Source organism: Patella vulgata, chromosome 1 (genome assembly GCF_932274485.2).
Source record: "Patella vulgata chromosome 1, xgPatVulg1.2, whole genome shotgun sequence".
Taxonomy (NCBI): Eukaryota; Metazoa; Mollusca; class Gastropoda; family Patellidae; genus Patella; species Patella vulgata.
Window position 1 is genome coordinate 89,114,747 of NC_065879.2, and position 27,290 is coordinate 89,142,036.

At 35.9% G+C, this 27,290-nt stretch overlaps 1 protein-coding gene across 1 annotated transcript; it reads left to right on the forward strand.

Moving 5' to 3' along the window:
* The first annotated feature begins 363 nt into the window (after nucleotides 1-363).
* LOC126809150 (uncharacterized) lies at nucleotides 364-26,859 on the forward strand. Its single transcript, XM_050534929.2, has 12 exons — nucleotides 364-432; nucleotides 5,405-6,100; nucleotides 6,708-6,998; nucleotides 7,267-7,302; nucleotides 7,992-8,139; nucleotides 10,531-10,682; nucleotides 10,927-11,011; nucleotides 11,491-11,642; nucleotides 19,779-19,851; nucleotides 20,428-20,633; nucleotides 21,260-21,295; nucleotides 23,782-26,859. Exons 2-12 carry the CDS (start codon nucleotides 5,410-5,412, stop codon nucleotides 24,612-24,614), a joined length of 2,703 nt encoding a protein of 900 aa, XP_050390886.1. The 5' UTR covers nucleotides 364-432; nucleotides 5,405-5,409; the 3' UTR covers nucleotides 24,615-26,859.
* The last annotated feature ends 431 nt before the right edge of the window (nucleotides 26,860-27,290 follow it).

A 27,290-nucleotide genomic window follows, 5' to 3' on the forward strand; every position in this document is an offset into this window, starting at 1 on the left:
GTAGAAAATATTTTCCATCGACTTTCGTCTTGATTTCTTGCGATAGCTGGGTAGGAACGTATCGTGGTATTTAAACTCTGTAACACCAAGGTGCACAGTGTGGCATTTTATCAAGATCCAAATGACTACACTGGTAATGTTACAAATAACAAAATTATTGGGAATTCCCCAATCTACGCCTGTTTACACACCAATCCTTTCGCCTCAAATTCCTTAATATCAATCCACTGAAAACAAAAAGATATACTGTCCATTTCATCAATTCGAGATCCCACGTCAGGCAAAAAATTGTTGCATAAATGGGAAAAGAAGGAGAAAGGATTTATGTTTAGTAAATAGCAATTATTACTGGAACTACAGTATGTCAACGTTAGTTAGCTCCCTTGAACATATAGTTCAATACTGATGCGTAATACATGAATATATAAACAGGTATAGTATGTTTATTGTGTATTATATTTTGATATTTCTGACAAAATGAGTCTAAATGTGCTACAGGCAAAACAATTTGAAGAATATGGATTTTGGTCGAAATAGATTTTCACATAAATATACCGTCCAGCAATCCCAAAGATCAGTATAGCACTACAACATCTTAAATTGCCTGTGTTTGGTAGCTTTGTAAGAGTTTTGTATTCATAAATCTGTATTTTGTCTGAAAAGTCTTTGTGTAATAGTGAAATTGTACACAAAACAATGTTTCGTAATAATATGCGAATTCTACACTTTATTCGATCCAACGATTTATTTTGTTGAAGTTAAGAGGCACCTATTACATTAATACTATATAATATCTTCCTGTTTATAGTTTCGGTTGATAAAAATAGATATACGTACAATGACACGCCACGCAATGCAATGACAAAGGGTATTTCACTAACCAAACTACTTTATATTGTGATGAAACGTAATATCATGGAAGATTTTCGAGCGAATATACCTTGTAGTTTGTAAGATACGAGTCCAATATTAATAAGAAGAAAACTGTGTGAATAGGGTAATATTTTAATAGCAAAGTTGGCCCATAATCCATAAACATCTTATGGGATATAACTCTAAATCAACGCCTTTATTTTGTTCCCTAACAAAATGGCTTAACCCTTGTGCGTATACAAGTGGTATTTCCGGACCCCACGACCATATCCTTAACGTTTGTGAGGAACTGGGTCATAATTGGCTAGAGAGAATTTTATATTGTCAGCTATTTAATGTCGAGTATTATGCTGTAAATAGAATGTACGCGAGGATGTTGCAATATTCATCATTTGACAAGAAACTACGAGTATTACATTATCGTACACAAGGGGTCTTGTGGACCCCCCTCTACGGTGGCTGATAAGGGACATGAAAAATAATATAATTTGTTTTTTTATAATTTTCACCCAAATCAATTTTAATTTTCACCCAAGTCAATTTTAATATAATTTGTTTTTTATAATTTTCACCCAAGTCAATTTTAATTTTCACCCAAGTCATTTGTAATTTAATTTCAATTCTGTTGAAGTTCCACCCAGCGCGTGACGTCATCTCAATTAGCCTCGTTTCCAATGTAATGTATTGTGTTTTATCTTATATGGTTCTTATACTGTAATTAGCAGATTGCAATGTATTATGTTTTACCTTATATCAAATAGATATTTTTATACGCCCACATTTTCATATGGGCGTATATTGTCGTCACCCCTGTCCGTCCGGACGTCCATCCATAATTTGTTTGTGGACACTATACAGGTCACAATTCTTATCCGATTTTTACGAGACTTGAAATATAGGTTTATCTCCAAAAGATCTAGGTTCCATTCGATATTGGCATGATTGTACGAAAAGTCACTTTTTTTAGCGTGTGGACACTCTAGAGGTCACAATTATCATCTGGTTTCTTTCGATATTCGCGCTTATTGGATCTTAAATTTCTGAATTACGTACGTCCCTTGATTGTACGAAAAATCTCGTTCTTAGCTTGTGGTCCCTCTAGAGGTCACAATTTGTATCCGACTTAAAAAACGTTTGAATATATCACCGTTACGCCCTAGTGATGATTGAGTTCGAATTTTCTGAAAATCTGATCGAAACTGCCGGACAAAATGGTCGCCCCTCGTACGCAAACTTTGAGAGAGAGAGAGAGAGAGAGAGAGAGAGAGAGGTGGGTTTAACGTCCACTCGACACAAACTAGGTCATTTCGGGGCTAACATATGATTTAATTTTATTTCAATAATTCGCTTGCGCGTCGGTGTCTTTAGCAATGGGAGGAAACCGGAGGACCCGGAGAAACCCCACGAGGCTGGACGCAAACTTTGATGAAACTTAAAATATATATCCCAAATATCTCAGTCCATGTCGATATTCGCGCATTTCAGACCATAACTTCATGGATTATGGCCCCTGATTGTATGAAAAATAGCTTTTTTATTGCTTGTTCTCAATCCCACTCTTGCAGAATATGGGCATATCTTGCCTGACAACCGCTGGTTCTCATACTGTAATTAGCAGATTGTAATGTATTATGTTTTACCTTTATATTAAAGAGATATTTTTCTCATTCTGTAATTACATGTATCAGATTGTAATAGATTATGATTTACCTTATATCAAATATTACTATCAAAAAGCCATTACTAGTGTAATAAAGATTTTTGATATTATCACATGATGACTTTTTGGGGGAACACAAGCAGGCCTGTCAACGTCTCAGAGCCAGAAATGAGGCCTGTAATTACATTTGATTTATACTTTATGGACTGAAATTATCACAAGATCTCTAAATCAAAGGGAAGAAATCTTGACTTTCATTAAATGTTCAGAATTGAAAGGGGGGGGGGCGAATAGTTAACGTGTGTGCATTGCATCATAATTCAAGTGGCGTGGTTTCGATTTTTTCCCGCTCGTACGTGGCAAGGAGTAGGGTTGTTCGTCCAGTACTCCAGTTTCCTTCCATTACTAAAGACCACTACACACAAACTGACTACTGAAATGAATGAGTTATAGTCCTGAAATGACCTAATTTGTGTCGAGTGGATGTTACGCACCAAAATATCGATTCAAGTATCTTGCGAGAACCTCCCTGGGGAGATTTGCTGTATAAATAGGCCTATATTGGAAAGTGTAATAAACTTTTTTTTTGAAAATATCCAAAAATTAAACTGAAAGGAAACACCAAATCCAGTTGAAGTGCCCTAAGTCCAAGAAAAGAGACCCTCTGTGTCTTGTAAGAAAAGAGGCCCTCTGACTTCATGGCAAAGCTATCTGGTTTTTTTCCAGTAGTAAGGCCAAGAGCCATGCGTGTGACCCATCATTCATTAGTGCATACTGTATTCAGTAACCCAGTCGAAGTTTGACGTTAAACCGCCATTTCATTTTATTTCAATACATATCACTGTCAGATCCCGACTAAGATTGTGTCGACCCCTGCACGTTTATTTTCCCAATGGCGTTCGAAAATTAGTGTTTTGGAAACGAGGCTAATTGAGATGACATCACGCGCTGGGTGAAAATTCAACAGAATTGAAATTATATTACAAATGACTTGGGTGAAAATTAAAATTGACTTGGGTGAAAATTATAAAAAACAAATTAAATTACAAATGACTTGGGTGGAAATTAAAATTGACTTGGGTGAAAATTATAAAAAACAAATTATATTAAAATTGACTTGGGTGAAAATTATAAAAATAAAATTATATTAAAATTGACTTGGGTGAAAATTGTAAAAAACAAATTATATTAAAATTGACTTGGGTGAAAATTATAAAAAAAAAATTATATTTAAATTGACTTGGGTGAATATTCAAAAAAACAAATTATATTATTTTTCATGTCCCTTATCAGCTACCGTACCCCTGCCCTTTCCTTTCATTTACTTTCTGGTTACAAGTGTCTAATCTATTCTGCGCTCGGTGCTAGCTTTTATTTGGAATCTTTCTTACTGGTGATATTGTTTTGGCCATTCTAGTAATCTAGATTTGAAAGCAAATCTACGTACTCTACTAACCCCATCAAAAGACGGATTCTACATGGAAATGTGTATGTGTAGATTTGTATGGTTTCAAAAATACCTTATAATTAATATCGTCACTGTTAATGCCTAAAATATTTTTTGTTCACCCTGATTGATTATTATTCAGTCTTGATATGAAGCTGTAATTTGATCGTATTAGAATAAAATTATGCACCAAAAAACCTATTTTTGTCTGGGGTCTTAGATTATCCCTTGTTGCCGACAACGTTTTTCGTGCACAAGGCTTAAGCCATAGAGATGTCTTGTGGTTTTAGCGAAATATTGGTCAAGGGGTCTTAAATTGGGTGGAAATGTGCTAAGGTTGTTGGTCATTTTATAAGTATATAGGATGGTCTTTCATAACTGTTTTGTTTGCCTTGGGGGATGGGGCTGTAGGGAGGCGGTTTGATGTCTAAAATTGGTGGGAAATGTGATAATGTTTATGAAAATCTTTTAGTTTATTATTGTTAAAACATTAATTTAGAGCTATATTTATAAGTGTATACGGTGCCTCTTGGACAACCGTTACCTCCGTAACGTTGTTTTGTTAAATTGTATCTTTACAAAATTGTATTCTGTTGTATTTCGTAATATACTTAACAAATAAATAAATATCTTAAGAATGCTTATTTGCATTTCTTTACTTGCTTAACAAGGAATTCATTTAAATTATCGAATTTTATTTCGTAACTTGTTTAGAATTCAAATGATTCTGCAAAATATTCGTACTAGGGGATCCCAAACCCCCACCCCCTTGAGAATAAATTAGCTTAATATATACTTAGATTTTTGTGTATTTCATCAGTGGTAATAACGCCTGGTTGTATGTGAAGCAGTGACTGTTTGAGTAGTCTTTTTAATCAGTATTTAATAATTTATTGAACCAGTGTGTCATACTTAGTTTTCATACTTTCTGTGGGTCACATGTTTTTATAGGCTCGTCTTCTTCCGCTCCTCAAACCCACATTGAAGATTTCAACCAAATATATCAACTGAATAAATATTTTTCAAGCTTATGAGGGATACAATCCACTTATTTTGTAGAAATGAGACAAGAATCGTAGCTATACAGAATTAATAAATGGCATTAGCGATGACTTTTTACTTGGTTCCCCCCATCTGTATATACAATGTATACTGATGTCCAAAAGAAAGTATACACACTAAAAGTATGACCAAGTTTTGTTTAGATTAAAAACATTTGATAAAGCATTACTGAGTTTGTCTCTTGCGTCCAAACTCAACATTTCTAAGCAAAATAAAAATGTGAAACAAATTGACATTCTACCCAAATACCGTATACCATGGAAAAACGACTTTGGTTGATGCAGCACAAACAGCTCAGTGTATACTTTCTTTTGGACATTAGTATATATGTGTGTATGTTTCTTTTAATTACTTTATTGCAGGCGACATGGCAATCCCACCACCTGATAAACAAATAAGAGTAGTAATGGTTGGTAAGACAGGGTGTGGCAAAAGCGCGATGGGCAATTCGTTGCTTAACCATTCAGTGTTTCTGTCCGAGACAAAGGTACTAGATAATAGAGCAGCAATTGAAGTCATTGATGCGCCAGGACTGTTTGATACCAAGAAAACCATTACGCACAGATCAGAAGAATTTTATTCTTCATTTTGTCTAACACCACCAGGCCCGCATGTATTTGTCTACGTTATTAAAATAGATGATAGGATTACTGATGAATGCATACGTTCCTTCAACCTGCTTAAGGATATATTTGGTCCACAAATCATCCAGTACCTTGTTATAGTTTTCAATTGGGAACCTAAAGATCGGGACACAACATTAACGATACAAGAATCAGAATATTTGAAGGAAATCATAAAGGAATGTCAAGACAGATATGTATGTTTGGACGATGTTGAAAAGCCAAGTTATGGAAACTGTGGAAATCTTCTTAACATGATCCTTGACACTGTTAGGCGCAATGGCGGAAGTCACTATACACGTGATATGTATAGCAGGGCTGTAGAACAATATAATGCTAAACTGAAACTAGTGGAAGATAACCGGAAACTGGCACAGCAAGTGCAAGTGTTAAAAGGTTTAATTGCAAAAGAGGAATTGAAGAATAAACAAACAGGTATTTCCATTAACCTAACTAAGGAATGTAGTTTAAGAACACCATGCTCACGAGATTTAGAGTCCGGGGTCAAACACATAGAATACTCGATAGCGTCAATGAGCTATGGTTAGGTTTACGGTTAGTTCATCAATGCTTGAAAAGTAGGGGGTCACGGTGGCTAAATGGGTAAGACGCTGGCTCGCTAGCCTGGAGGTCGGGTGTTCGATCCCTGCATTGGGCGAGAAAATTCATCCAAATTTTCCGGCGTGGTTCCCCCTTGTCAATGATCCAGAACGGAGGGATTGACAAGGACAGCTGTCTAGTCGTTCGGATGGGACGAAAAACCGAAGTCCCGTGTACACATTAGCGTAGAAGATCCCTTGACAGTTGGAATTCGATATACGAGTAGGCCGTGGTGCCGCTGTCCGGGCAAAATTTTCCTCATAGCACGCTGTATGGCGTATGCTCGTCTTCATTAGCCCAGTATGGTTAGGTTCACGGTTAGGTCACCAATGCTTGAAAAATATTTACATTATTCATGAGGCAATCTTTATACTTATGAAAAACCTTGTCCCTATGGTAATAACATACCCAGCCATTAATCATTTTGCACTCTTCTTTACAGGTTTCGTGGAAAGGGGACGAATGCCGACGGCCCAGTTTAACAAAATACAGGCAAATTACATAGCTTTACAGAAACACATAGAAAATCCCCGTGATCTTTGCGGATTATTGTTTTCTGCTTCTGTATTTGACGAAGAGTACAAAAGAATAATAGAGTCCAAAAAAGATCGAATTGAGCTGACAGATAAATTATTAATGACCTTGACAGAGTGTGGTCAAAGCGCCTATGATAAATTTTTACTGGCACTTTCTGCTACGGGCCACTACAAGGCAAGACAAATACTAGAACAAGGTAGATATAAATGCACTTTTTAAGGTACCCCTTTAAACACACTTCTTATAGTTATTTAACACATTAATAATGTTTTTATGTACATGCTCCTAATGTTCCTATTCAATATCAAATTTGGTAATTTATTAATTCCTGGTCTTGTGCTATTTTGTACATTAAAGAAGTATAAAAATTGATGATGTTCCTTTATAGATACACCGTCGTCATTAGCCCAGTTAGAAGCAGAACAGTAAGACGTTAAATTCAATTTCATTTCATTTCTTTATAGATGCATGTGAAGATGTTGCGGCTGTCAAAGATAATAGTAAGTCTCATTTTACATTAAATGTTGCACGACACATCGGATGGAAATACAATGAAAAAGTTTCCTTCGATATCGAATCTGTTACAGAAAGCTGTTACCATGGACTACCGATAATACCTACCTACAAACTTGATTCAGCGAAAAGACAAGATCCTATTCGGGAAGAGCATCACTTATAGTAATATACAAACCATATAAGATGTGGTCTACTTGAGGATAGTTGACATCCTAACCTTTTCAAGACACCATAGTGGTCACTTATTAAATAGGTTTTCGTCGTACGTGAATAATCAAAATCGTTGAATGGTCGGATACTGCTGACTTACATTGAGGTGTTCCTAGATGTTATCCACGTGATCCACGCGCATCAAATGTCCCCAAACTTTTTCGATTTTTTTTTTTTTATTGTAGTTAATGTTATACGAACCCACAGTTGATATAAAAATCACCAGCAGAATCTCCAGATTTTGATCCAAAAAAGCGACAAATGTAAAGACTTATTTAAAATATGAAACTTTGTTTCAAACATGAAACACAAATCCTACAGATCCAGATAGTCAAACTATATACTCCTGGCCATTTAGCGCATCTGATTACGGCCTATCAGGATACATGATTCTGTTGCCCGCTAAGCATGCATACTTACAAAGTGTCTTTATTTACATTAATCATTTTTGTTCTTTTATTAGGGTACTTGGGTATGAACATAAAGTTTCCAGATCTAAAATACCATTCTGAATATAGTGATCCAAATAGCGACAAATATAAAGAATTGAAAGATGAACTAGAAACGTTAATTAGAGAGTATGGGTGTGACGCAACGGTAATAAGCCTCAGGTATGTTTTTTGGTTTATTTTGTATTGTGGCAGAAATCAGATATTTCCTCGATTGATCGAAAAGTGTGGTCGAATGGACAATAAACCCCCTCTAAATTATCATGGCGAATTACTGCGTAAAATATTACAGTGTTTTTGTTTGTGCTCAATGATCTTCCTCAACTAAAATCTTTATTGAGAAAATTCTTCTCGAAAATCTGCACACATGACTATCACACCGTTTTTCATCATCCTCATTTATGAAAACAAATTCCTAAAATACTTAAAACAGTTGAAAATTTGTCATAAATTAATTGATATCGTTCTGAGGTATCTTAAATTCACGCTTTGATCACTAGCATGATCTGACTGATAATAATGAAGGAGTCGGAAATAGCTGTTGAAATAGGCCTAGGAAACAGGAACTATACCAAAAAATTGACATTTGCTGACATGACGTCAGAACAGTACACATAGCAAGCGCAAGAATCATAGAGATCACATAGTTTTTATAGGGTATTTTTTGAGGATGTAAGCACAAACTACAATTGTCCAAACAAGAACTAGCTACAAAATTATGATAACGGTCTGCAATTTAAAAAATAAATGGCCGAGAAAGTCCATCCAGATTTTCCGGCGTGGTTCCGCTTTGTCAGTGATGCAGGACGGAGAGCCTGACAAGGACAGCTGTCTAGTCGTTCGGATGCGACGAAAAACCGAGGTTCCATGTACACATTGGCGTGCACGTAAAAGATCTCTTGGCAGTTGGAATTCGATATAAGAGTAGGCGTATGCCCGTCTTCATTAGCCCAGTTTAGGAGCAGAACAGTAGGACGTTAAACCCCATTTTATTTCATTTCATTTCTATTGTCTTACATAAAATTAGGATGATTAGTTCTTTTACGCGTGAATATTAAAGATACATTATGTAAGATTTAAATAAAGAGCTTGCTATTCTTGCTATAACAGTTCCAAAGTAGACAATGTAAAATGAATAATTTGAAAATTTCATTCCATTTACTCTATTTCGAGCGAAGATATTAGCCTTTGAAGGTTTGACAAGTCGTGTGCAATAATGTCAACCACCGTACTGGTTGTTCAAAGCTAAGTCTCGCTCCTCCATTTTTATAGCTTAAATCAAAATATGGCTGAACTGTTCTAATCTATTTAATATCGGAGAAACCCGATGCCACCGAGAGTTGATTATGGCCTGGATAAGTTAATTAATGTCTAATTAATAATTAAGAAAACATTTCAGTCCTTAAGAAAGAACTGCAATAGGCAGATTTAGCTCTTGCATATTGTATGTTTAAGTTTTAATGGAATTACAAAGGTGGAAGATATGTTTTTTGGAATTAATGGCCGGATTCCATTTGGCCCTGGGTACTTTGAGGAGTTGAATATTTTTAATTGATCTTCAACCTCTCGTTCAGCTATGAACAAATCAATCATTTTGATACCAAGGGGGATAATTCTTGCGAGGTATCTATTAGTGATTTTAGATATAAAATCACCTTTCACCTTTTGTGTGAGTGAAATTACCTACTTTATAATTTTACGGAAGATTACCCAATGGTTTATGTTACTTGACTTTTCGGCACGCTTATGAGCTCGGTTTCTATGTCGACATTTCGGATAGATGCCGATGTTCATGAAAGGTTTATCATTAAGTCTTATTTAGTATGAATATAAACTGAAGTATTTTCGTCAAGGATTATGTATATATTTTTACTTTTGAATAGTAGGCGTACAAGGCGAATACTTGATGGAAACAGAATTTTCAATAATAATCGAAACTATACAGACAGTGATGTTTTATTTTGTCAGGTGATTGTCAATAATACTCTAAATTATAGAGTAGAGACAGTGATGTTTTATTTTGTCTAGTGAAATCTACAAACACGCTCTACTTGCTCGGCGGTAGTTCCACGTTCCAATGGTCGGGTATTCCAAAACAAGCATTTTGATCAAACTCTAAACTTACTGGTAGAAATCTAACTACCCAGAAAAAAAGTGCAAGCTACAGCGTTTCTAGCTTTCTGCTTTGTATTGTGGAAGATAACACGCTATAAATGTTTTTATTACAGTCAATTTGTTTTCATTTGACCTTTTCATTTGATTAATTATATGATGAATACTATTGACAAATTAAAAGTAACTATCACAGTACATTAATATGTTAAATGAAATGAAAATGTGTTTAATGTTCTATTCTTTTGCATGAGGTTCGAAATAGGATTTCAGAGACACATCTGATAATTTTGAATACCTAAGAATAGTGGAATATGTGGCTAACCAAAGCTTGTATCAGTTCGTGGTATAAGTGATACTATATAATGACACACTACATGTATATGTATATACTTGTATTTCGGATAAATCCTACCATTAACTATTTGATTTTATTTCTAGCCATGACCCCGTTGTTGTAAGTTTTGTTTTTACTACGTCTTCTACGACAGATGACGACAATGTATTAGAAATCTTACACAAGGCTCTGAAGCCTGGCTACTTAGGTCACTACAAAGTATCAACAGATGATTTTCTATTTTGTCGAATTGGAGGTTAGTACTTAACATAATATATATATATATATATATACACAATAATATATACGAAAACTGATATTGCATCATATCACCTAAAATTCTACTACTACAAATTATTTCAAATTCTATTAATAGGACTAACTGAAAATATTAGTGATATATTATATTTTGTACACCAACATTTAATATAGTTAAACATAAAACGTTATTCATTTTGTCTTAATATACTAAACCATGGGATCTACCTTCTGATTTACAGCATGGTTAACTAACAGGAACACCGATGACACAGAAGAAGTAACTCCAGTAATTGGAGATGAAAATACAGTTAGCTCAACTGAGCAGTACGTATATGGAATGTTTTACCCTTAACTAGCATCTATCACTGAACTGTTTGGAATTGTATGGGGATGTAATGGGGTGGTTTATCTGATTGTTTTAGTGTGCCACCAGTTCATTTGCTAGTCACGTTTTAATGAGTGTATTTCATGATTCCTTGATGTGTATCGAGAGAGAGAGGGAGAAATGGGGTTTAACGTCCACTCAACACAAACTAGGTCATTTCGGGACCAACATATGGTTCAACTTTATTTCAATAATTCGCTTGCGTATAGGGGTCTTTTTAGCAGTGGGAGGAAACCAGAGGACCCGGAGAAAACCCATGAGGTTGGACAGGTGACCCTACTCCTTGTCACGTACAACCGGGGATTCGAAACCACCCCAGTTGACTCAATGACAGGCTTTACGATACAGCGCGCACGCGTTTACCATTCGGCCATCCAACCCCCCATGATGTGTATGAATATTATGTTTTATATTATAGACAAAGTGGTGGTGTTATTGTTGAATGCGTTTTAACTACTTCGAAGTCTGAATTAAATAACTTACACCCAATCCTAGAAACAGCCGTAAAATCTGGCAGCTTTGGCCCATACAAGGTTTCAACAGACCAATTCTCTTTTCATCAAATTGGAGGTAAGTTTTATACTTCTTTGGAATCAGATATTACGTGGTCATATATTTTTTTTATCTAGTTGTGGTAATTCTAAGCGAATAAAAACTTTTTTTTATACAAATATATTGTTGCTCAAGTCCTTTGGACAAGATACCAATATTAAGAGTCCAAATTGCAGATTTCATGAAACACATGTTTAACAGAAACAAAAAGTAACCAATTTTGTTTATGATTAATTTTGAAATTATTGTGGCGAAGCTACCGTGGGATATCTATAAGGCTTAGGTGGCTGAAGGTGAAAATATTTACAAGGGGCTTACGATCACATCATATGCCTTGCCATCAAACAGATTGCGAAATAGGCTTTCATGGCGACTTTTAGGAGCATGTTCCCAACTCTCAATATCCGATGAATTGCCAAGAATGCTCATAAACATCTATGAATGCTTCGCGATCCCATTGCGTATTAGGCACTGTGAGAACAGTATACGTGACAATTAAAAGCAGAAGTAAGGGTAAATGATTACCCTTAAAGTACACCAGCAATTTAAACAATGTCTTACTACACATCATATTTTTTAGTTCCACACCCCCCACATTTATTTTCGGTGATTTATTCGGGAATATTATTGACGTGAACTTCCACGTCAGTATGTGAATTTGATATGAAAAATTTTCTGAACGGTGCACTGTTTGTCGTTATTTTTGTATATTATAATTATACAAGATTCTCCACAACAAGTTACCAAGAATTATTTTTGTTGAGAAGTCTGTTTTTATCAAAGGGAATGGAATGGAAGCTTGCAATTACCCTATTCCCTGTCCCGTTTGTTTCAAATTGGATTAATAACCCTGTTTTGCACTTTAATACAAACGTTGTAATGTCAGAGTCCTTTAGTACACCACATACTGATCCTTGATTAAGTCAGTTATAAAGAAAAACACATTTTTGCCTCGGTGTGCTGCTGCTGAAAACTTTTTTGGCCTTGATGCCCCAATCATTGGCCTTGGTGCCCCTAAATTTGGCCAAAAACCCGAGGCCAAACTGACAGTGCCCTAAAAAGATTAGAATTTGAGGCCTGGTAACGGTGATATAATAATACGTTTTTTTAAATCGGATAAAAATTATTACCTCTATAGGTTCCCAAAGCTAAGAACGTGATTTTTTGTCCATTCAAGGGCCATAATTCAGGAAGTTACGGTCCGATATGCGCGAATATCAAAAGGAACCGAGATCTTTGGATTAAAAACTTACATTTTAAGTTTCAGAAAAATTGGATTAAAATTGTGACCTCTATGGGGTCCACAACCTTGATATACCATAATATTTACTTGAGAACGAACGGCAGCCATTTTGTTAGTCAATTTTGGGCCGACTTTAACAAAATTCGAACTCAGCCGTCCATAGGGCGTAACGGTGATCTAATAATACGTTTTTTTTAAATCGGAGAGGGTCCACAAGCTAAATACGCGATTTTTCATACAATCAGAGGCCATAATTTAAGAAGTTAAGGTCAGATATGCGCGAATATCGAAACAAACCGCGATCTTTGGGTTATAAACTTACATTTCAAGTTTCAACCAAATCGGTTAAAAATTGTGACCTCTATAGGGTTCAAAAGCTAAAAAAGTGATTTTTCGTACAAAAAGGGGCCATAATCAATGAAGTTTCGATCTGATACATGCCAATATCGAAACAGCCGAGATCTTTTGGAGATAAACCTATATTTCAAGTTTCGTCAAAATCGGATAAGAATTTTGGCCTGTAGAGAGTCCACAAACAAATTGTGGACGGACGGACAGGGGCGACGACAATATACGTCCACATGAAAACGCGGGCGTATAAAAATTGTGACCTGTAGACTGTTTAGAAACAATTGTGGAAGGACGGCCAGGACAGGACAGGACAGGACAGGAGTGACGACAATACACGTTCACATGAAAATGTGGGCGTATAAAAATTGTGACCTGTAGAGTTGTCCACAAAAAATTAATATTCATATACTCAAGGACAGGTGTATTGTAATTTGGATAGGGCCAGACTATAAACCCTTACAGTTTACACATTTCATGTGTTTTCTTCCATCTTTTGTACCATTCAACCCACCGAGGTGACTAATACAAGTGGATATTCAATGTTGCTATCAATCACCACCACACCTTATTCGGCCACATTCATAGGTGATGGTATTCTGGTTTGATTAACCTAAAAATAAAACAACAAAAAAATGTTCAGGTAAAGATTCATCCTGAAAAAAAGTAATCAAGGGGGTTATTTCCAATAAAAAAAAGTATTGCAAGTTTGGATATGGGGTCTAACAATAACATCCACTCGTTACAAACTAGGTCATTTTGGGAGCAACAACATATGGTTCTATTTTTATTTCAATAATTCGCTTGCGGTAAGGTCTTTAGCAGTGGAAGGACACCGTAGAAACTGGAGAAAAACAATGAGGTTTGATAGGCGCCCTTACTCCTCATGTACAGCCGAGAAATTGAAACCACGTAATTACTTTCCTGAAGAAGTTAATGTCGAGTTTGGAATGTGTCATGTTTTTTTTGTTCAAGCAACAATCCCAAGGATAATAATTTACATAATCAAATTGTGTTTAATGTCTACTTTTATGCTGAGCGGTACCTTTTGCTATAGGACATCTGGACAACTTAACCAAATTTAGGACTTAACAGTGTTTGGACATGTTTATTACCCCCCCCCCCCCCAAAAAAAAAACCACCTGTATTTTGTTTTAAACACAGTTTTGAGAGTTTGCCTACTAATATTAAAATTCCCCAATGGGCCAAATATTATTCTTTTTTTTTAATAAAAATACATATCGGACCAGTTAAATAAACGGAAGATAAAAGCAAGAAGGACAAATCCTATTGATATCATTGTAATTAGCCTAGATCTAATTATTCTAATGTTAATTATATCTTTACTTTAGTTACGGTACAGGAATTCCAATTTCTCTCTGCAATATTTTCTTATTTAAAGATACATGTACATAATGGGAGATTTTTTATAAGGAGTTAGCCATTCTTGCTATAACAGTTCAAAAATAGATGATAAAAGAAGAATATATTGAAAATTTCAGTCAAATTACTTTATTCTGAACATAGTTTAGGGCCTAGTTATCACCACTCCCACCAGTGTAATTTTAGACTAGAAATGGGATTGAATTCCATCTTCACTGATTCTTAGTATGGCCGATCGTTTGATTGACAGGCGTTAACTCCACCTACATAATCTCTGCTGTCTTTTGTCTGCTGTCATCATATTCGAATTTGTGTTTTACCTTTTTGGATTTTTATAACAATTGGACAAAATGAGTGGGTAAATTTTCATTCTTACTTTTATTTCGGACATGCATTAAATCATTGGAGAAATAAAAATATTTTTATTGATATTATTAAGACAGAAGACCTGTCCATCTGTATTAGTCATCACACGGTCTCCAGGAATTGTAAAATTTGTCATTATCTGTGTTTAGTTTATTGCACTTTAAATAGTATAGATGTCATTTGTTAATGCATCGCCCAACAGCCGCCTCGCTCTGTACACTCTATCATTTAGCCTCGATCCGGGAGTATGACGTCAACGTAACGGATCTCCGCTCACGAGATTTAACATTAAATCGGTCAACGAAATCCCGTTTAAATCCAAGCTGAGTCCAAGCCATCCGTGGGTCTACAGAGTTGATTTTGTGCTTGTTGTGTAAATAAAGATCTAATTTATAACTGGCAGTGGATAAACGACCGGTTACCGGTTCTTTAACGAAAAATTTACTACGAAACCGGATATTGTGAATTACGGTTCCCAACCCTAACGCATTTTCTAATGTCTGCGTATCTCTTCGCCAATATGTCACTTTATTCTTAAATTCAAATTGTTTCATCGCCTCTAAAAGTGAATTTAGAGTCGTAAAGCCTGTAGAGGCTGCCATATTGGAAAATAACCACATGTTAAAATTGGCCAATCAGAGACGATATATCGGAAGCCGTTAGCCGGTCGTTTATCCACTTTCTTTATAATTTCTATGACATCTGAAGCCTAAATAAAAAAGACTTGCAATATAATCAGATTTAGCTCTTGCATGTTTAATATTCATTCTTGTTTTACTGCTAATTTCACAAAATAATATATACTGAAATTAATAATTCTATAGGACGTAATAAATTAAGGTTATGTAAGATTTTTAAAAGAATAGCAATAGCAATACGCTGTGGCTTAAAGAGTAAGATGCAGGCTCAATGACCAGGCTCCCAGTTGCCCGAGACAGGTCATTAGAATTTTCTGACATGGTTTCTCTTTGTCAGCGGTGTAGGACGGAGGGCCTGTCAAGAATTTGCTTCTATTTGGTGTAGTTTGGACCAAAGGCAAAATTGAGGTGCCATGTACACATTGGTGTGCACGTAAAAGAGCCTGAGGTCCTGTGTACTCATGTGTGTGCATGTAAAAGAACCCATAGCAGTTGTAATTTGATATAAGAGTAGGTCATACGATATATGTCAATGTAAAATTACCCTCATATCACACTGCACATTCTGTGTTTGTATATAGTCCGATCAACACAAACCAGGTCACTTCCAAGGTAACATTTGGTTCTATGCTTGTGTCTCTTTTTTTCAGTGCAGGGGTTGGATGCATGGTCTAGTGGTTAACGTGTGCACATGAAATCACAAGGTCTGTCGTTGAGTCACGTGACATGGTTTCGATTTCATACTTAGGTTTGCCTGTCCAACCTCGTGGGTTTTCTTTGGGCCCTCCGGTTTCCTTCCCTGCTAAAGACCCTTAAGCACAAGCGAATTATTGAACAGTAAACCCCAGTAATCTCCCTTCTCTCTTTAGCGGTGGACACACTAGCCAAATCATTTGGCCGAATCAATCTGTGCCAAATCACAGCCAAATTAATTCGACCCAATGTGTGGTCACACTTGCCGAATCCTTCACCCGATTCACCAGTCAATTGCATCACCTTGGTCTTAAAACAATCACATGACTTTTCGATATATGATTGGTGATTGGCTAATGAATTCTACAATCTTGTGATTGTTTCGGCGAAGCGGACACACTAGGCGAATATAATTCGGCCGAATACTCAAAACGTGTGATTTGGGCGAATATTCGGCGGAATGACAGTGGACACTATAGGGGAATATCAGCACCAATTGATTCGACTAGTTTGTCCACCGCTTTTTCAAAACAAAGGAATGTGCACTTACTCATTTGAACAACAATAAAATGTTAGAAGCATAAAATATTGTAAACATAGGATATACAAATTTAATAGCTATCATTTTCACATGCAAAATTGTATATATATTTTATGGCCAACTTGAATTTTTATTTGACAAAAATGTATGATGGAAAATTGAAACACAGGTAAAAATTTTAATTCTCAGCAAACCATATAGCCTGTAATATAACTTACAAAATCTTACTTCGCTTTACATTAGTCCATTTTTTTTTTTGATGTTCTACTTTATTTTTTGTAAAGTAATTGATATCCAATTTTATAGGGATTGGTTATTTTAATAAAGTTTTTCTTACAAAATCTTCTCTGACAAACTAGTTAAACATCACAGCATAGGCTATAGTACAAAATTAAATGAGAGCAAACCCTTTTTTCAGTCAGATGTAAAACTATTGCCTATTCGTGGCTTTGGTCTTTTAAAATATCGTATTGAATGAAATGTTTAAAATGTGTACCGTACTGACTATACACATCAAATCTCATCCAAGGATTACCAAATTTCCAGCAAATTTACTCTTACCGTGTAGCCTAGACCCCATGATGGCGTGTTGTTATTTTTAGGTACCTGAATGACCGAATCATTGATAGAAATTCCAAGTTTATTGAGCTTCTTGAAGGCGGTAGCCTAATGAAAGAAATGTCGACTGTGTCCGTTATCTCTTTCGAGAATCCCCAACCGGGTATATACAGTAAAGCGCTAGATTTTTTAAAAGAGACAAATTTTTATCGAAAATTTTAATTGTATATATTTGATTTTCACCTTCATGTTTTAAATATATATACATAAAGTTTATATTTAGTTTTATTTGATATTTACTGTGATATTTGTTTTTATTTATGTATATATAGATAATGTGATTATTTGTTTCTAGTTTGTCTCGTAACATCATCATATGTTTGGCGCAGTATAGCCCGGTTGGAGCTGACGTGCCATTAAACAACATTTCATTCATTCATTCTTTCGAGAATCACCGCTAATCGCTATATTATATACGACTCGTTAGTTACGATTACGTTTCTGCCATGGCGACAGTATAATTTGAAATAATATAATGTCAAATAAGGCATGCTTGTATATATTACATATCGTGTGAAGCCACATTAGGCTCTAATGAAATTCAACTATCAAAAAAACATTCAATTGTCGTCGGCCATTTTGATTATGCCAATGGCTGTTCCCTCATTTTTTAAAGACGGAACGAAACAGCAAATAACCACCAATTGGATTAATTATTATGTGTAATTACTGACTACAGGATTAAATTTCCCGCAACAGAAAGGGGGATACCGAAATAATAAACTGTGTATTTAGTATTTGGACTTCCTGGAGAGCGAACCCCGCTAATGACATATTTTTAGACAGACGCAATTTTTCTACATTTACTTCAGTTGATTCAGCGTACCGTTAAAGCAAAGACAGGGCTAAATGATTTTTCGACTCACGAATAAAGTAAAATAAATAAAAGAATATAATATTTTATTTATTATTTTTTTTTTCTAGTCGGCAAAATAAAGTGGACTAAAATACCGAGCGATGTCATTTTGGTCTGTATAGTTGTAGCCACTCTGCGGTGGTGCGAAAGTATTTCGGTATCGATATTCCCATTATTCGTTCCATCAATTTTTGGGGCACCGAAATGTCTTTAAATTGAGTAATGGCTATGGATTTAAAACAGTTCAGGCGGTATATATAACAAAACGGTGACTCCGAAACATTTTTTTTAATTGAGCGGGCGGAGTGGTGTGCACTGTGCGCCACATTTTATTTCATTATTTGTTTCATTATTTTTTTCAAGATTTGGAATAGTCTTTCAAAAGTGCAGTTGTATATAGACTAACTTTCAGAAGTGTTAATGTCATCCAGATACATTATATGCTATCTTTCAGAAGTGTTAATGACACGCAGTTCTATATAGACTATCTTTCAGAAGTGACGATGAAATGATCGTTTTTTAAAACAGTCTTTCAGAAGTGACGATGAAATGATCATCTATATCCACTATCTCCGAGAAGTGTCAACGGCATGCAATTGTATATCGACTGTCTTTCAGAAGTGACGATAAAATGCTGTAAAAACAGACCATCTTTTGGAAGTGTCGCTGAAATTAGCATTTCGATGGAGTTTTTATAACACTTGAAAGGAAGTGTCTTTGGAAATGTTTTTAAAGTGAATACCTCGCTTGAGGTGTTTCTAGAAGTATGTTGGGGGGTTGGGTGGCTGAATGGTTAGCGTGAGCGCGCTGTATCATAAAGTCTGTCATTGAGTCGACTGGCGTGGTTTCGAATCCCCGGTTGTACGTGGCAAGGAGTAGGGTCGCCTGTCCAACCTCGTGGGTTTTCACCGGGTCCTCCGGTTTCCTCCCACTGCTAAAGACCCCTACGCGCAAGCGAATTATGTAAATAAAATTAAACCATATGTTAGTCCCGAAATGACCTAGTTTGTGTCGAGTGGACGTTAAACCCCATTTCTCTCTCTCTCCCTCCTAGAAGTATGTTAGAAATGAACATTCCGGTTGAGTTTTTTAAACACTTCAGGGGAAGCGTTTCTAGAAGTTTGTCAGAAATGAACACTTCGTCGGAAGTGTTCCTAGAAGTGTGTCAGAAATGAACACTTCATAGGAAGTGAACACTTCATTTCGGTACGAAATCTGAATTCAGATACACGAATCTGCAAAAAAGGCCTGGTGCTGTAAAGTCTTCGGCTGTAAAATGGTCGTTATTTATAGATCAGCAATATGATGTGTTTGTGGCTCGAATATGAGAAGAACAACTTGAATTGTTTGTTGACTTTCAATGTCGACTATGTGATAACCCATTCGCAAGTATCTCTGTCGATCTGCAACAACCCCGGTGATTGGTGTACGTGTGTGGTTAATGTTTTTCCCCGCGTTTATTTTTCAGGGTGGTTAAATGAGAAAGCAGAGAAATCTGATGAACTGGGAGCTGGTGCAAGTAGTGTTATGTTAAATGAACAGTAAGCTTATTTATAATATATTGGGTTCTAGTTATGTCAATATACTACCAATTCCCTTCCTATAGCTAATCACTCCATATAATAAGCAAAAAAAAAAAAAAAAAAAATCCTGGCAGGTTGCAGGTGTGATTTAGGAGCCTTCCGGATTATCATGTTAGGTTTGATGGGTTAATTAATGTCCGAAATAGTGAAGGAATAAATTAGGTGAGGTCAATAGTAGTGTTAGTGTATCTATGTTTGATGTGATGTAACAATAGGCTAATACATGTTCATACGTGCGATTGTCTCTTTATCACGTCATGGCATGCTTACTGACCAGTGTATATTACTTTGAAGTCATGTGGAGCTTGTACACAGGGCATATGTAGTTTGTAAATGACATGGGATTAATTACATGATTAATTAAATCATAATCAGTTCGTGCCTTAACAGAAGTTTATACGAGTTGAAAAGTTAATATAATATATTATCAAAAGGAGCGTAGGTCAATAAGTTCTATACACCTAAATGATTATTCAGTTTAATGAAAGTTATAGAGTACTTTGTCACACAACGAAACATTTATATTTTTCATAGGGCTACCCTGCCCGACAAGATGAAAACCGACAAGTCGAATTTTAAAAGCACATCTTCGAGTAGAAACATTAGAAAGCGAGATGCAGAGCCGCTTACACATTCTAGTAGCAGAATGGATACTTCAAGTACTTCGGACGTATCAGTGACACCCCAAACAGAACCAGTCATGTCTGGTACTGATTATAAGGCAGAACAGCACCCCAAAGGTACAGTATATACACACTACATAAAATGCCCTCAAAATCGTTATTATTTTGCCGTGGGTAACGATGAAAACAAATTGGTCAATATTAATTAATAAAGAGTTACTTAATATTGATGTTATTTGTCATAAATATTGGTACTTTGGACTCCCCGCTAAATACTATTTTGATTTTTGTTTTATATTAGTTGATAAGGTGCTAAAATATGAGGGACTTTCAATAATTTGTGGAAGCAGCTACCAAATTCTGTCAGTAGATATCGGATCGGCATGATGTTTTGGTATTACATAATAGTAAAAATAACCTAACTGTCGTACCAGTCATGCGTTTGGTAGCGCTTATTGCTTGAACAATAAACAATCTCATTGGAATAGGATTTATACAGAATGATACTCTTCTTTTTGTCTAAATCTAGAACATGCAAATTTTGGGCGCACTTTAGATCCGTATTCTTGTCTCAGATCACTGGAAATGGCATTTCCAGGCTTCTAGATCGAAATTTTCCTGTGTGTGTTCTCTGGACCCACCTATCACACGGCCGTAATAAACTCTCTAGGCCATGTGAGCCTTTGAAACAACACTTATATCCCGTCTGATAATAACTATAAATATATGAACTTTTATTTCAGTGTCACGACAGACGACGGCTACTAGTGACCGTGAAGGTAAGTTCACTTATATATGTATTATATCAATAGAAGTGAAATGAAGTGAAATGGGGTTGAACGTCCTACTGTTCTGCTCCTAAACTGGGCTAATGAAGACGGACATATGCCATACAGTGTGCTATGAGGGAAATTTTGCCCGGGCAGCGGCGCTACGGTCTACTCTTATATCGAATTCCAACTGCCAAGGGATCTTTTACGTGCACGGCAATATTTACACGGGACCTCAATTTATGTTTCGTCCCATCCGAACGACTAGACAGCTGTCCTTGTCAGGCTCTGCGTCCTGCATCACTGACAAGGGGAGACCACGCCGGAAAATCTGGATGAACTTTCTCGGCCAATGCAGGGATCGAACACCCGACCTCCAGGCTAGCGAGCCAGCGTCTCACCCACTTAGCCACCGTGATCCCCCTATATCAATAGATGTATAAAGTCGACTTAAAGCTGCATTATTCAAGAGCTAAATCGGTCTATTGGAGGTCTTTCTTTAGGCCTTAAATACTATATGAATTCTTATTTAGACATTTATTTACCCAACAAGACCATATTCAGCTCTCTAGGTCATCGGATGCTCTTGATTGGGAACGGATCCAAAAACGGTTATCTTATTTAAAAAATAGATAATCGAGAAGACTTTAGTTACTATCGGAACAGCGATAGCAATTACAATCGAGACAATTCTATTCTTCAAACAACCAAATCTTACCAAACAATGAAGAAATTTGACTGCCATTTTCAACATAATCCCCTTGCATTATCTATTTTTTAACTATGATAACGAGAACTGTCAGCTCTTTATCTAAATCTCACATAATGCACCTTTAACATAGAAAAAGAAGCTTAAACATACATTATGCAAAAGCTAAATCTCCGTATTGCAGGTCTTTCTTTAGACCCGAAATGTTATCTAAATTGTTAATTAGACATTAATTAAAGATACATTATGGGAGATTAGATAAAGAGTTGACAGTTCTCACTATAATAGTTAAAAACTAGATAATGTAAAGACAATTTGTTGAAAATTTCAGTCAAATTGATACACTATGAACCGAGAATTAAGCGGTTGAATGTTCCGCCTAGCCTTGATCACCATTACTAAAGTCGGTACGATTATCCAGTTAATCATTAAATCGTGAAGGAAAGTTCTGCAGCAAATTGGATCATGATCCAACAAATATCGCAGGCTAGCGTTGACATCGAGAGTTGATTATGATCAATATTGGTGTTGTTATCTTACCGTGAAAATACGGGTGCCACATTGGCTAAGTGGATAATGTGCTGGCTCGCTAGTCGCGGGTTTTCACTTGTCAGTGGTGCAGGACAGCGCTCAGATGGACCCGTGTAGACATCGGAATGCACGTAAAAGATACCCTGGCAGTTGGAAGTCGATATAAGTGTAGGCCTTTGCGCCGCTGTCCGGGCAAAATTGGCCTCATACTGTATGGCGTATGCATGCCCGTCTTCATTAGCCACGAAGAAGCATAGTAGGGCGTTAAACCCTATTTCATTTCCGTGAAAATACGGGATAAAGATATAAACTATTTAAGAAACAATACAAATTTCAAAAATTAGTACTCTATGGATATAATGGTTTCGAAAGCTATTTGTAATAAACAAAAATTAACATATCCCAGAAGACAATGGGGAAGTAATTAAAATGGCTGATTCACAAACTATAAGATAATAATTTTTTTTTAAAAAGTGAAGAATAAACTAAGCAGGCACGTCAACTGTCGTGCAGTTTTGGACTGTTTGCATATTTCACGGTACATAATTGATTAGAAACTACAATAAATGTTTTAAAAACTCAATATAAATCATTTTATTTAAATTCATATTTATAAGTGTTTTATTTTAAAGTTCCAATTAATACAGCTATACGCCCTTTAACTTGACAAAAATGTAGAACAAGAATACGACTATTACTGGGATGAACAAAAAAAGAATGCGGGACATTATAGATATATTTAAAAAATAAGACTCAAAGATTACATCTCTAAACGAATTTTCATTTCTACATGGTATGCCTACTCATTCTAGAACATCTCATACCATGTCTCTTTTGAGGAGTTCACATAGTATGCTTATATACTCTTTCTAGAACAACTAGCACAATTTCTGAGAAGAGAGGAGTTCACATAGTTTGCTTACTCTTTATATAACATCTGATACTACTTCCGATTGAATGAGTTCACATAGTTTGTTTACTCTTTATATAAAATTTGATAACACTTCCCATTGAAAGAGTTCACATAGTATATACTTACTCTTTCCAGAACACCTTACACAATTTCTGAGCAGGGAGGAGTTCACATAGTATACATATTCTTTATATAACATCTAATACCACTTGCCATTTGAGGAGTTCACACAGTATGCTTACTCTTTCTACACCACCTAACAAATTTCTGTTGCACCTTTGCATCTTCGGATTGTAGTCTAGATTTACTAGAGAGTTATGACAGGTTCGTTCTATTTTTCAGAATTGAGGGTGGTTTTGGTCGGGAAAACTGGTCGAGGTAAAAGTGCACTAGGAAACAGTTTACTGCGGTCAGTTTTTGGGTCATCAGCTTCGAGTAATTCGGTTACAAGCAACTGTACAGCCGGTTACCTGGATATTCAGGGTGACAAGAGGTTGGTTGTAGTTGACACACCGGGTTTATTCGATACCCGGGATACCAATGACGAAATTTCAAAAGAATTGGTTCGCTGTATTGCTCTTGCATGCCCTGGCCCACACGCGTTCTTGTTTGTTCTGAGTATTGACAGATTTACTCAGGAAGAACTGGATACGGTAGACCATCTACGGGAATTATTTGGAGAAGAGGTAATGCGTCACGTCATCTGTGTCTTTAGTTGTAAAGACTCACTAGAGACTAAGGGAATAACACTTGAAGAGTATATACAAAAATCACCACCACAACTTCGATCACTGATCGACAGATGTGGCGGGCGAGTGGCAACGATTAATAACCGTGCGCCAACTGGATCAATTGAGGGCGATGTTAATATAATTCTGAGTTTGGTAGAACAGACCATACTTTCTAACTGTGGTAAACACTACACGGATGCTATGTTTGTAGAAGCAGAGAAGGTTTACCAAAGCAGAGTAAAAGAACGGAAAGAAGAACTTGCCAAACAAGGTCAACGACTAATGGAGTATGAATTGAGAGAGCACTTTCGAAGGCAGGTTGAAGAAAATGATGGTATTCTACTAACGTTTGCCAAAGGTATTCACAATGTATTAACGAAAACAGGAACTGTAATTCGTCAAACAATCGGATCAACTTGGCTTGAGCTGAAAGGTTGTCTTTAATAACCAAACATTGTTCTAGCCTAACGCCTATTATTCGTTGTCAATCTAATTGAAATACAAATCTGTTGTTGTTCTAAGTGTTTAACGTCCGCTTCCGCCGAAGGTGATATCGCAGACAAGTCTTATTTTTCATTATCATTGTCTCAGTGCACGCGCAGGGGTCTTTCCTATGGGAGGAAACCGGAATGCCACGAGGTTGAGAAGGCACCCCATGGCCATCCCAACCCCTCATACAAATCTATATTTCGGTTCGCTTTTATACTTTAGACATCCTTACAAAACTACAGAAATGATTAAACAAAAAAAAGTTAACGCCCTAAACAATCGTCGTACTTGTTTCCAATTTGTAGAACACACACGGCCGATTGCTTACAGCGTACAAAAACAGAGTCAGGCCACGCCGACATCCGGTATATGCCTTGTCAAGCACAGTGTCCACATCCGGCTGGCAATATTTCAACTACCAATTACCTCCTGACTGATTGACGTTTTATCATTGTCAGCTAACTGAAAAAATTATTGCTACACAATTATTATATCTGATCATGTACGTATTATTTTACTAATTAGACGAAATAAGTCAACCACGATGTACTTTTACCCTATAAATAAGAGAAAACTGCCTTATCCCAAACATCTACCAACACCAACCAATTCTATGTTGTTAACATAACTACTTATGTCCCATGATCGTCATAAATAACAACAGGGTGGTGTCTATTTTGAAGTGAAAGTATACTTATTTGATGGAGAGGACAACAGTTTTATTGCTGCTTTGGGTAAATTTTGGAACGATAATACTAAACATTTCACGAAATAAGAAAATTGGCTTGTGTTAGTAGATTTGTTATTGTTTGGGGTAAGGCAGTTTCGTGATTGACTTATTTTGTCTAATTAGTAAAATAATATGTACGTCAATCAGTCAGGAGGTAATTGGTAGTTAAAATATTTCTAGTCGAGTGTGGATATTGTTCTCGGCAATTCATATACTGGATGTGAATGTGGCCTACCTCTATTTTTATACGCCGTAAGCAATCGGCCATGTTTGTTCTACAAAATGAAATCAAGTATGTCGATTGTTTAGAGCGTTAACTTTTTTTAATTTAATTATTTCTGTAGTTTTGAAATTGGAGTTCAGCTTTAATGCACTTTTCAAAGTGAATGGTACAAATTTCAATCTATTGTGATAGTCATATGTCAACTGTATATTTATAACACGTTTACTTAACATTTTGAATTGAAAGTTTATTTATAACACGTTTAATTAACATTTTGAATTGGAATTTTATTGTGCTGACACTACTGTTTGTGTGAATACAACCCCACATAACTTAAACATAAATATCTTTTATAACCCTATTACGATATGATCAAGGGGCATAAATACTTTATTTAATAATGCTTTCGGTAGTTCGATGTAAAGATCGTAATAAAACTGCGTAAATATGTTTTTTGGAGAATGTATAGTTTACTTGCACTTGCATTAAGCAACGGGCTAATCTTAAATCCCAGAGAATAAAGTGTTTATTTAAAGTAACTCAAGACAGAGATTAGTTTAGAACTGTTTTGTTTTTAATTTATAGTTCGGGTATTCCCTTGCTGTGTCTTCGTTTCGATTATTCCTCACAATAACACTAAAAATGTACGATCCATCGTTAACCAATAAAAACAGTAATTAGTTGTATTTTGGGGGTTAATTGTGAGTATCAAAATTACAGCTGTTGCGCCATCCTCTGATGTTGACCTACCATTATTTGGGTTTTATAGCGGCGGGGTGTGAAAAATTAAGTAAACAAAGAAATATCGAAAACAAAGAAATATCGAAAACAATGGATTATAGACTGTATCATTATTAGTACTGTTTATCTAGTTAACGGTTAACTATGTTAATGATTAAAATATATGTGATAATTTCATATGTCATCGGTTATCAAGTACCTTAAATATTATTCATTTATCTTGAATTCAAAATTTACTCATGAATTAATCAAATATATGATTAGAAACTCACTAACACTGTATACGCATATTTAGCACTCCAATTACTACATTTTTTTCTAAATATTATTGCGGAAATACTGAAGTGTTAACACGGTTTTAGTGATCGAACTGGTGATGTGAGTAAAAAGTGCTACTGATTATGCCACGCTATTTCATAATTTATGGGTTTATGATTTGTTTTTAATACATTTTTGTCTATTTCATGTAGATTGTGGTATATGTAATAAACTATATATAAAAGTGATTTTTGTTGAGTTTTCTTTTTTACCTAAACCACATTTCTGTGAAGCGGACTATCGTTTTAATAATTTTGTATTGATAATGTCCATGGTTGACTGCTCCTACAATGAGAACAGATAAAGGGAACAACGGGTGACCACCATTAGTTCAAATAATGTATAGTATGGGGCTGCCATCTTCGATAGAAGGCTTGATCTCGCTTTAACTACGTACATCTTATCAAGGCCTTCACGTAATACCCTGCATATTTCGGCACTAATTTTGATTGGGTACAAGCCGAGCTTGTGAGTCTATCAGATTCCTAGATCGTCGCGAATACTCAGTCGAGCGCTTTTAAGCTAAAATGTCTACCTGTGATAATCGAATTGCAATGTTAAAGGTTCGTTCAATGTCAAGGTTTCCGTGGAGGTCGCTGTGTCACAACCTCTGATTGGG

Excerpts from the sequence above, each read along its gene's own strand:
- LOC126809150 (XM_050534929.2), top strand. The coding sequence starts at position 5,410 with ATGGCAATCCCACCACCTGATAAACAAATAAGAGTAGTAATGGTTGGT. Across the intron at positions 6,101-6,707 it reads ATTGAAGAATAAACAAACAG|GTTTCGTGGAAAGGGGACGA; the intron begins GTATTTCCATTA and ends TCTTCTTTACAG. Across the intron at positions 11,643-19,778 it reads CTCTTTTCATCAAATTGGAG|GGTGGTTAAATGAGAAAGCA; the intron begins GTAAGTTTTATA and ends TTTATTTTTCAG.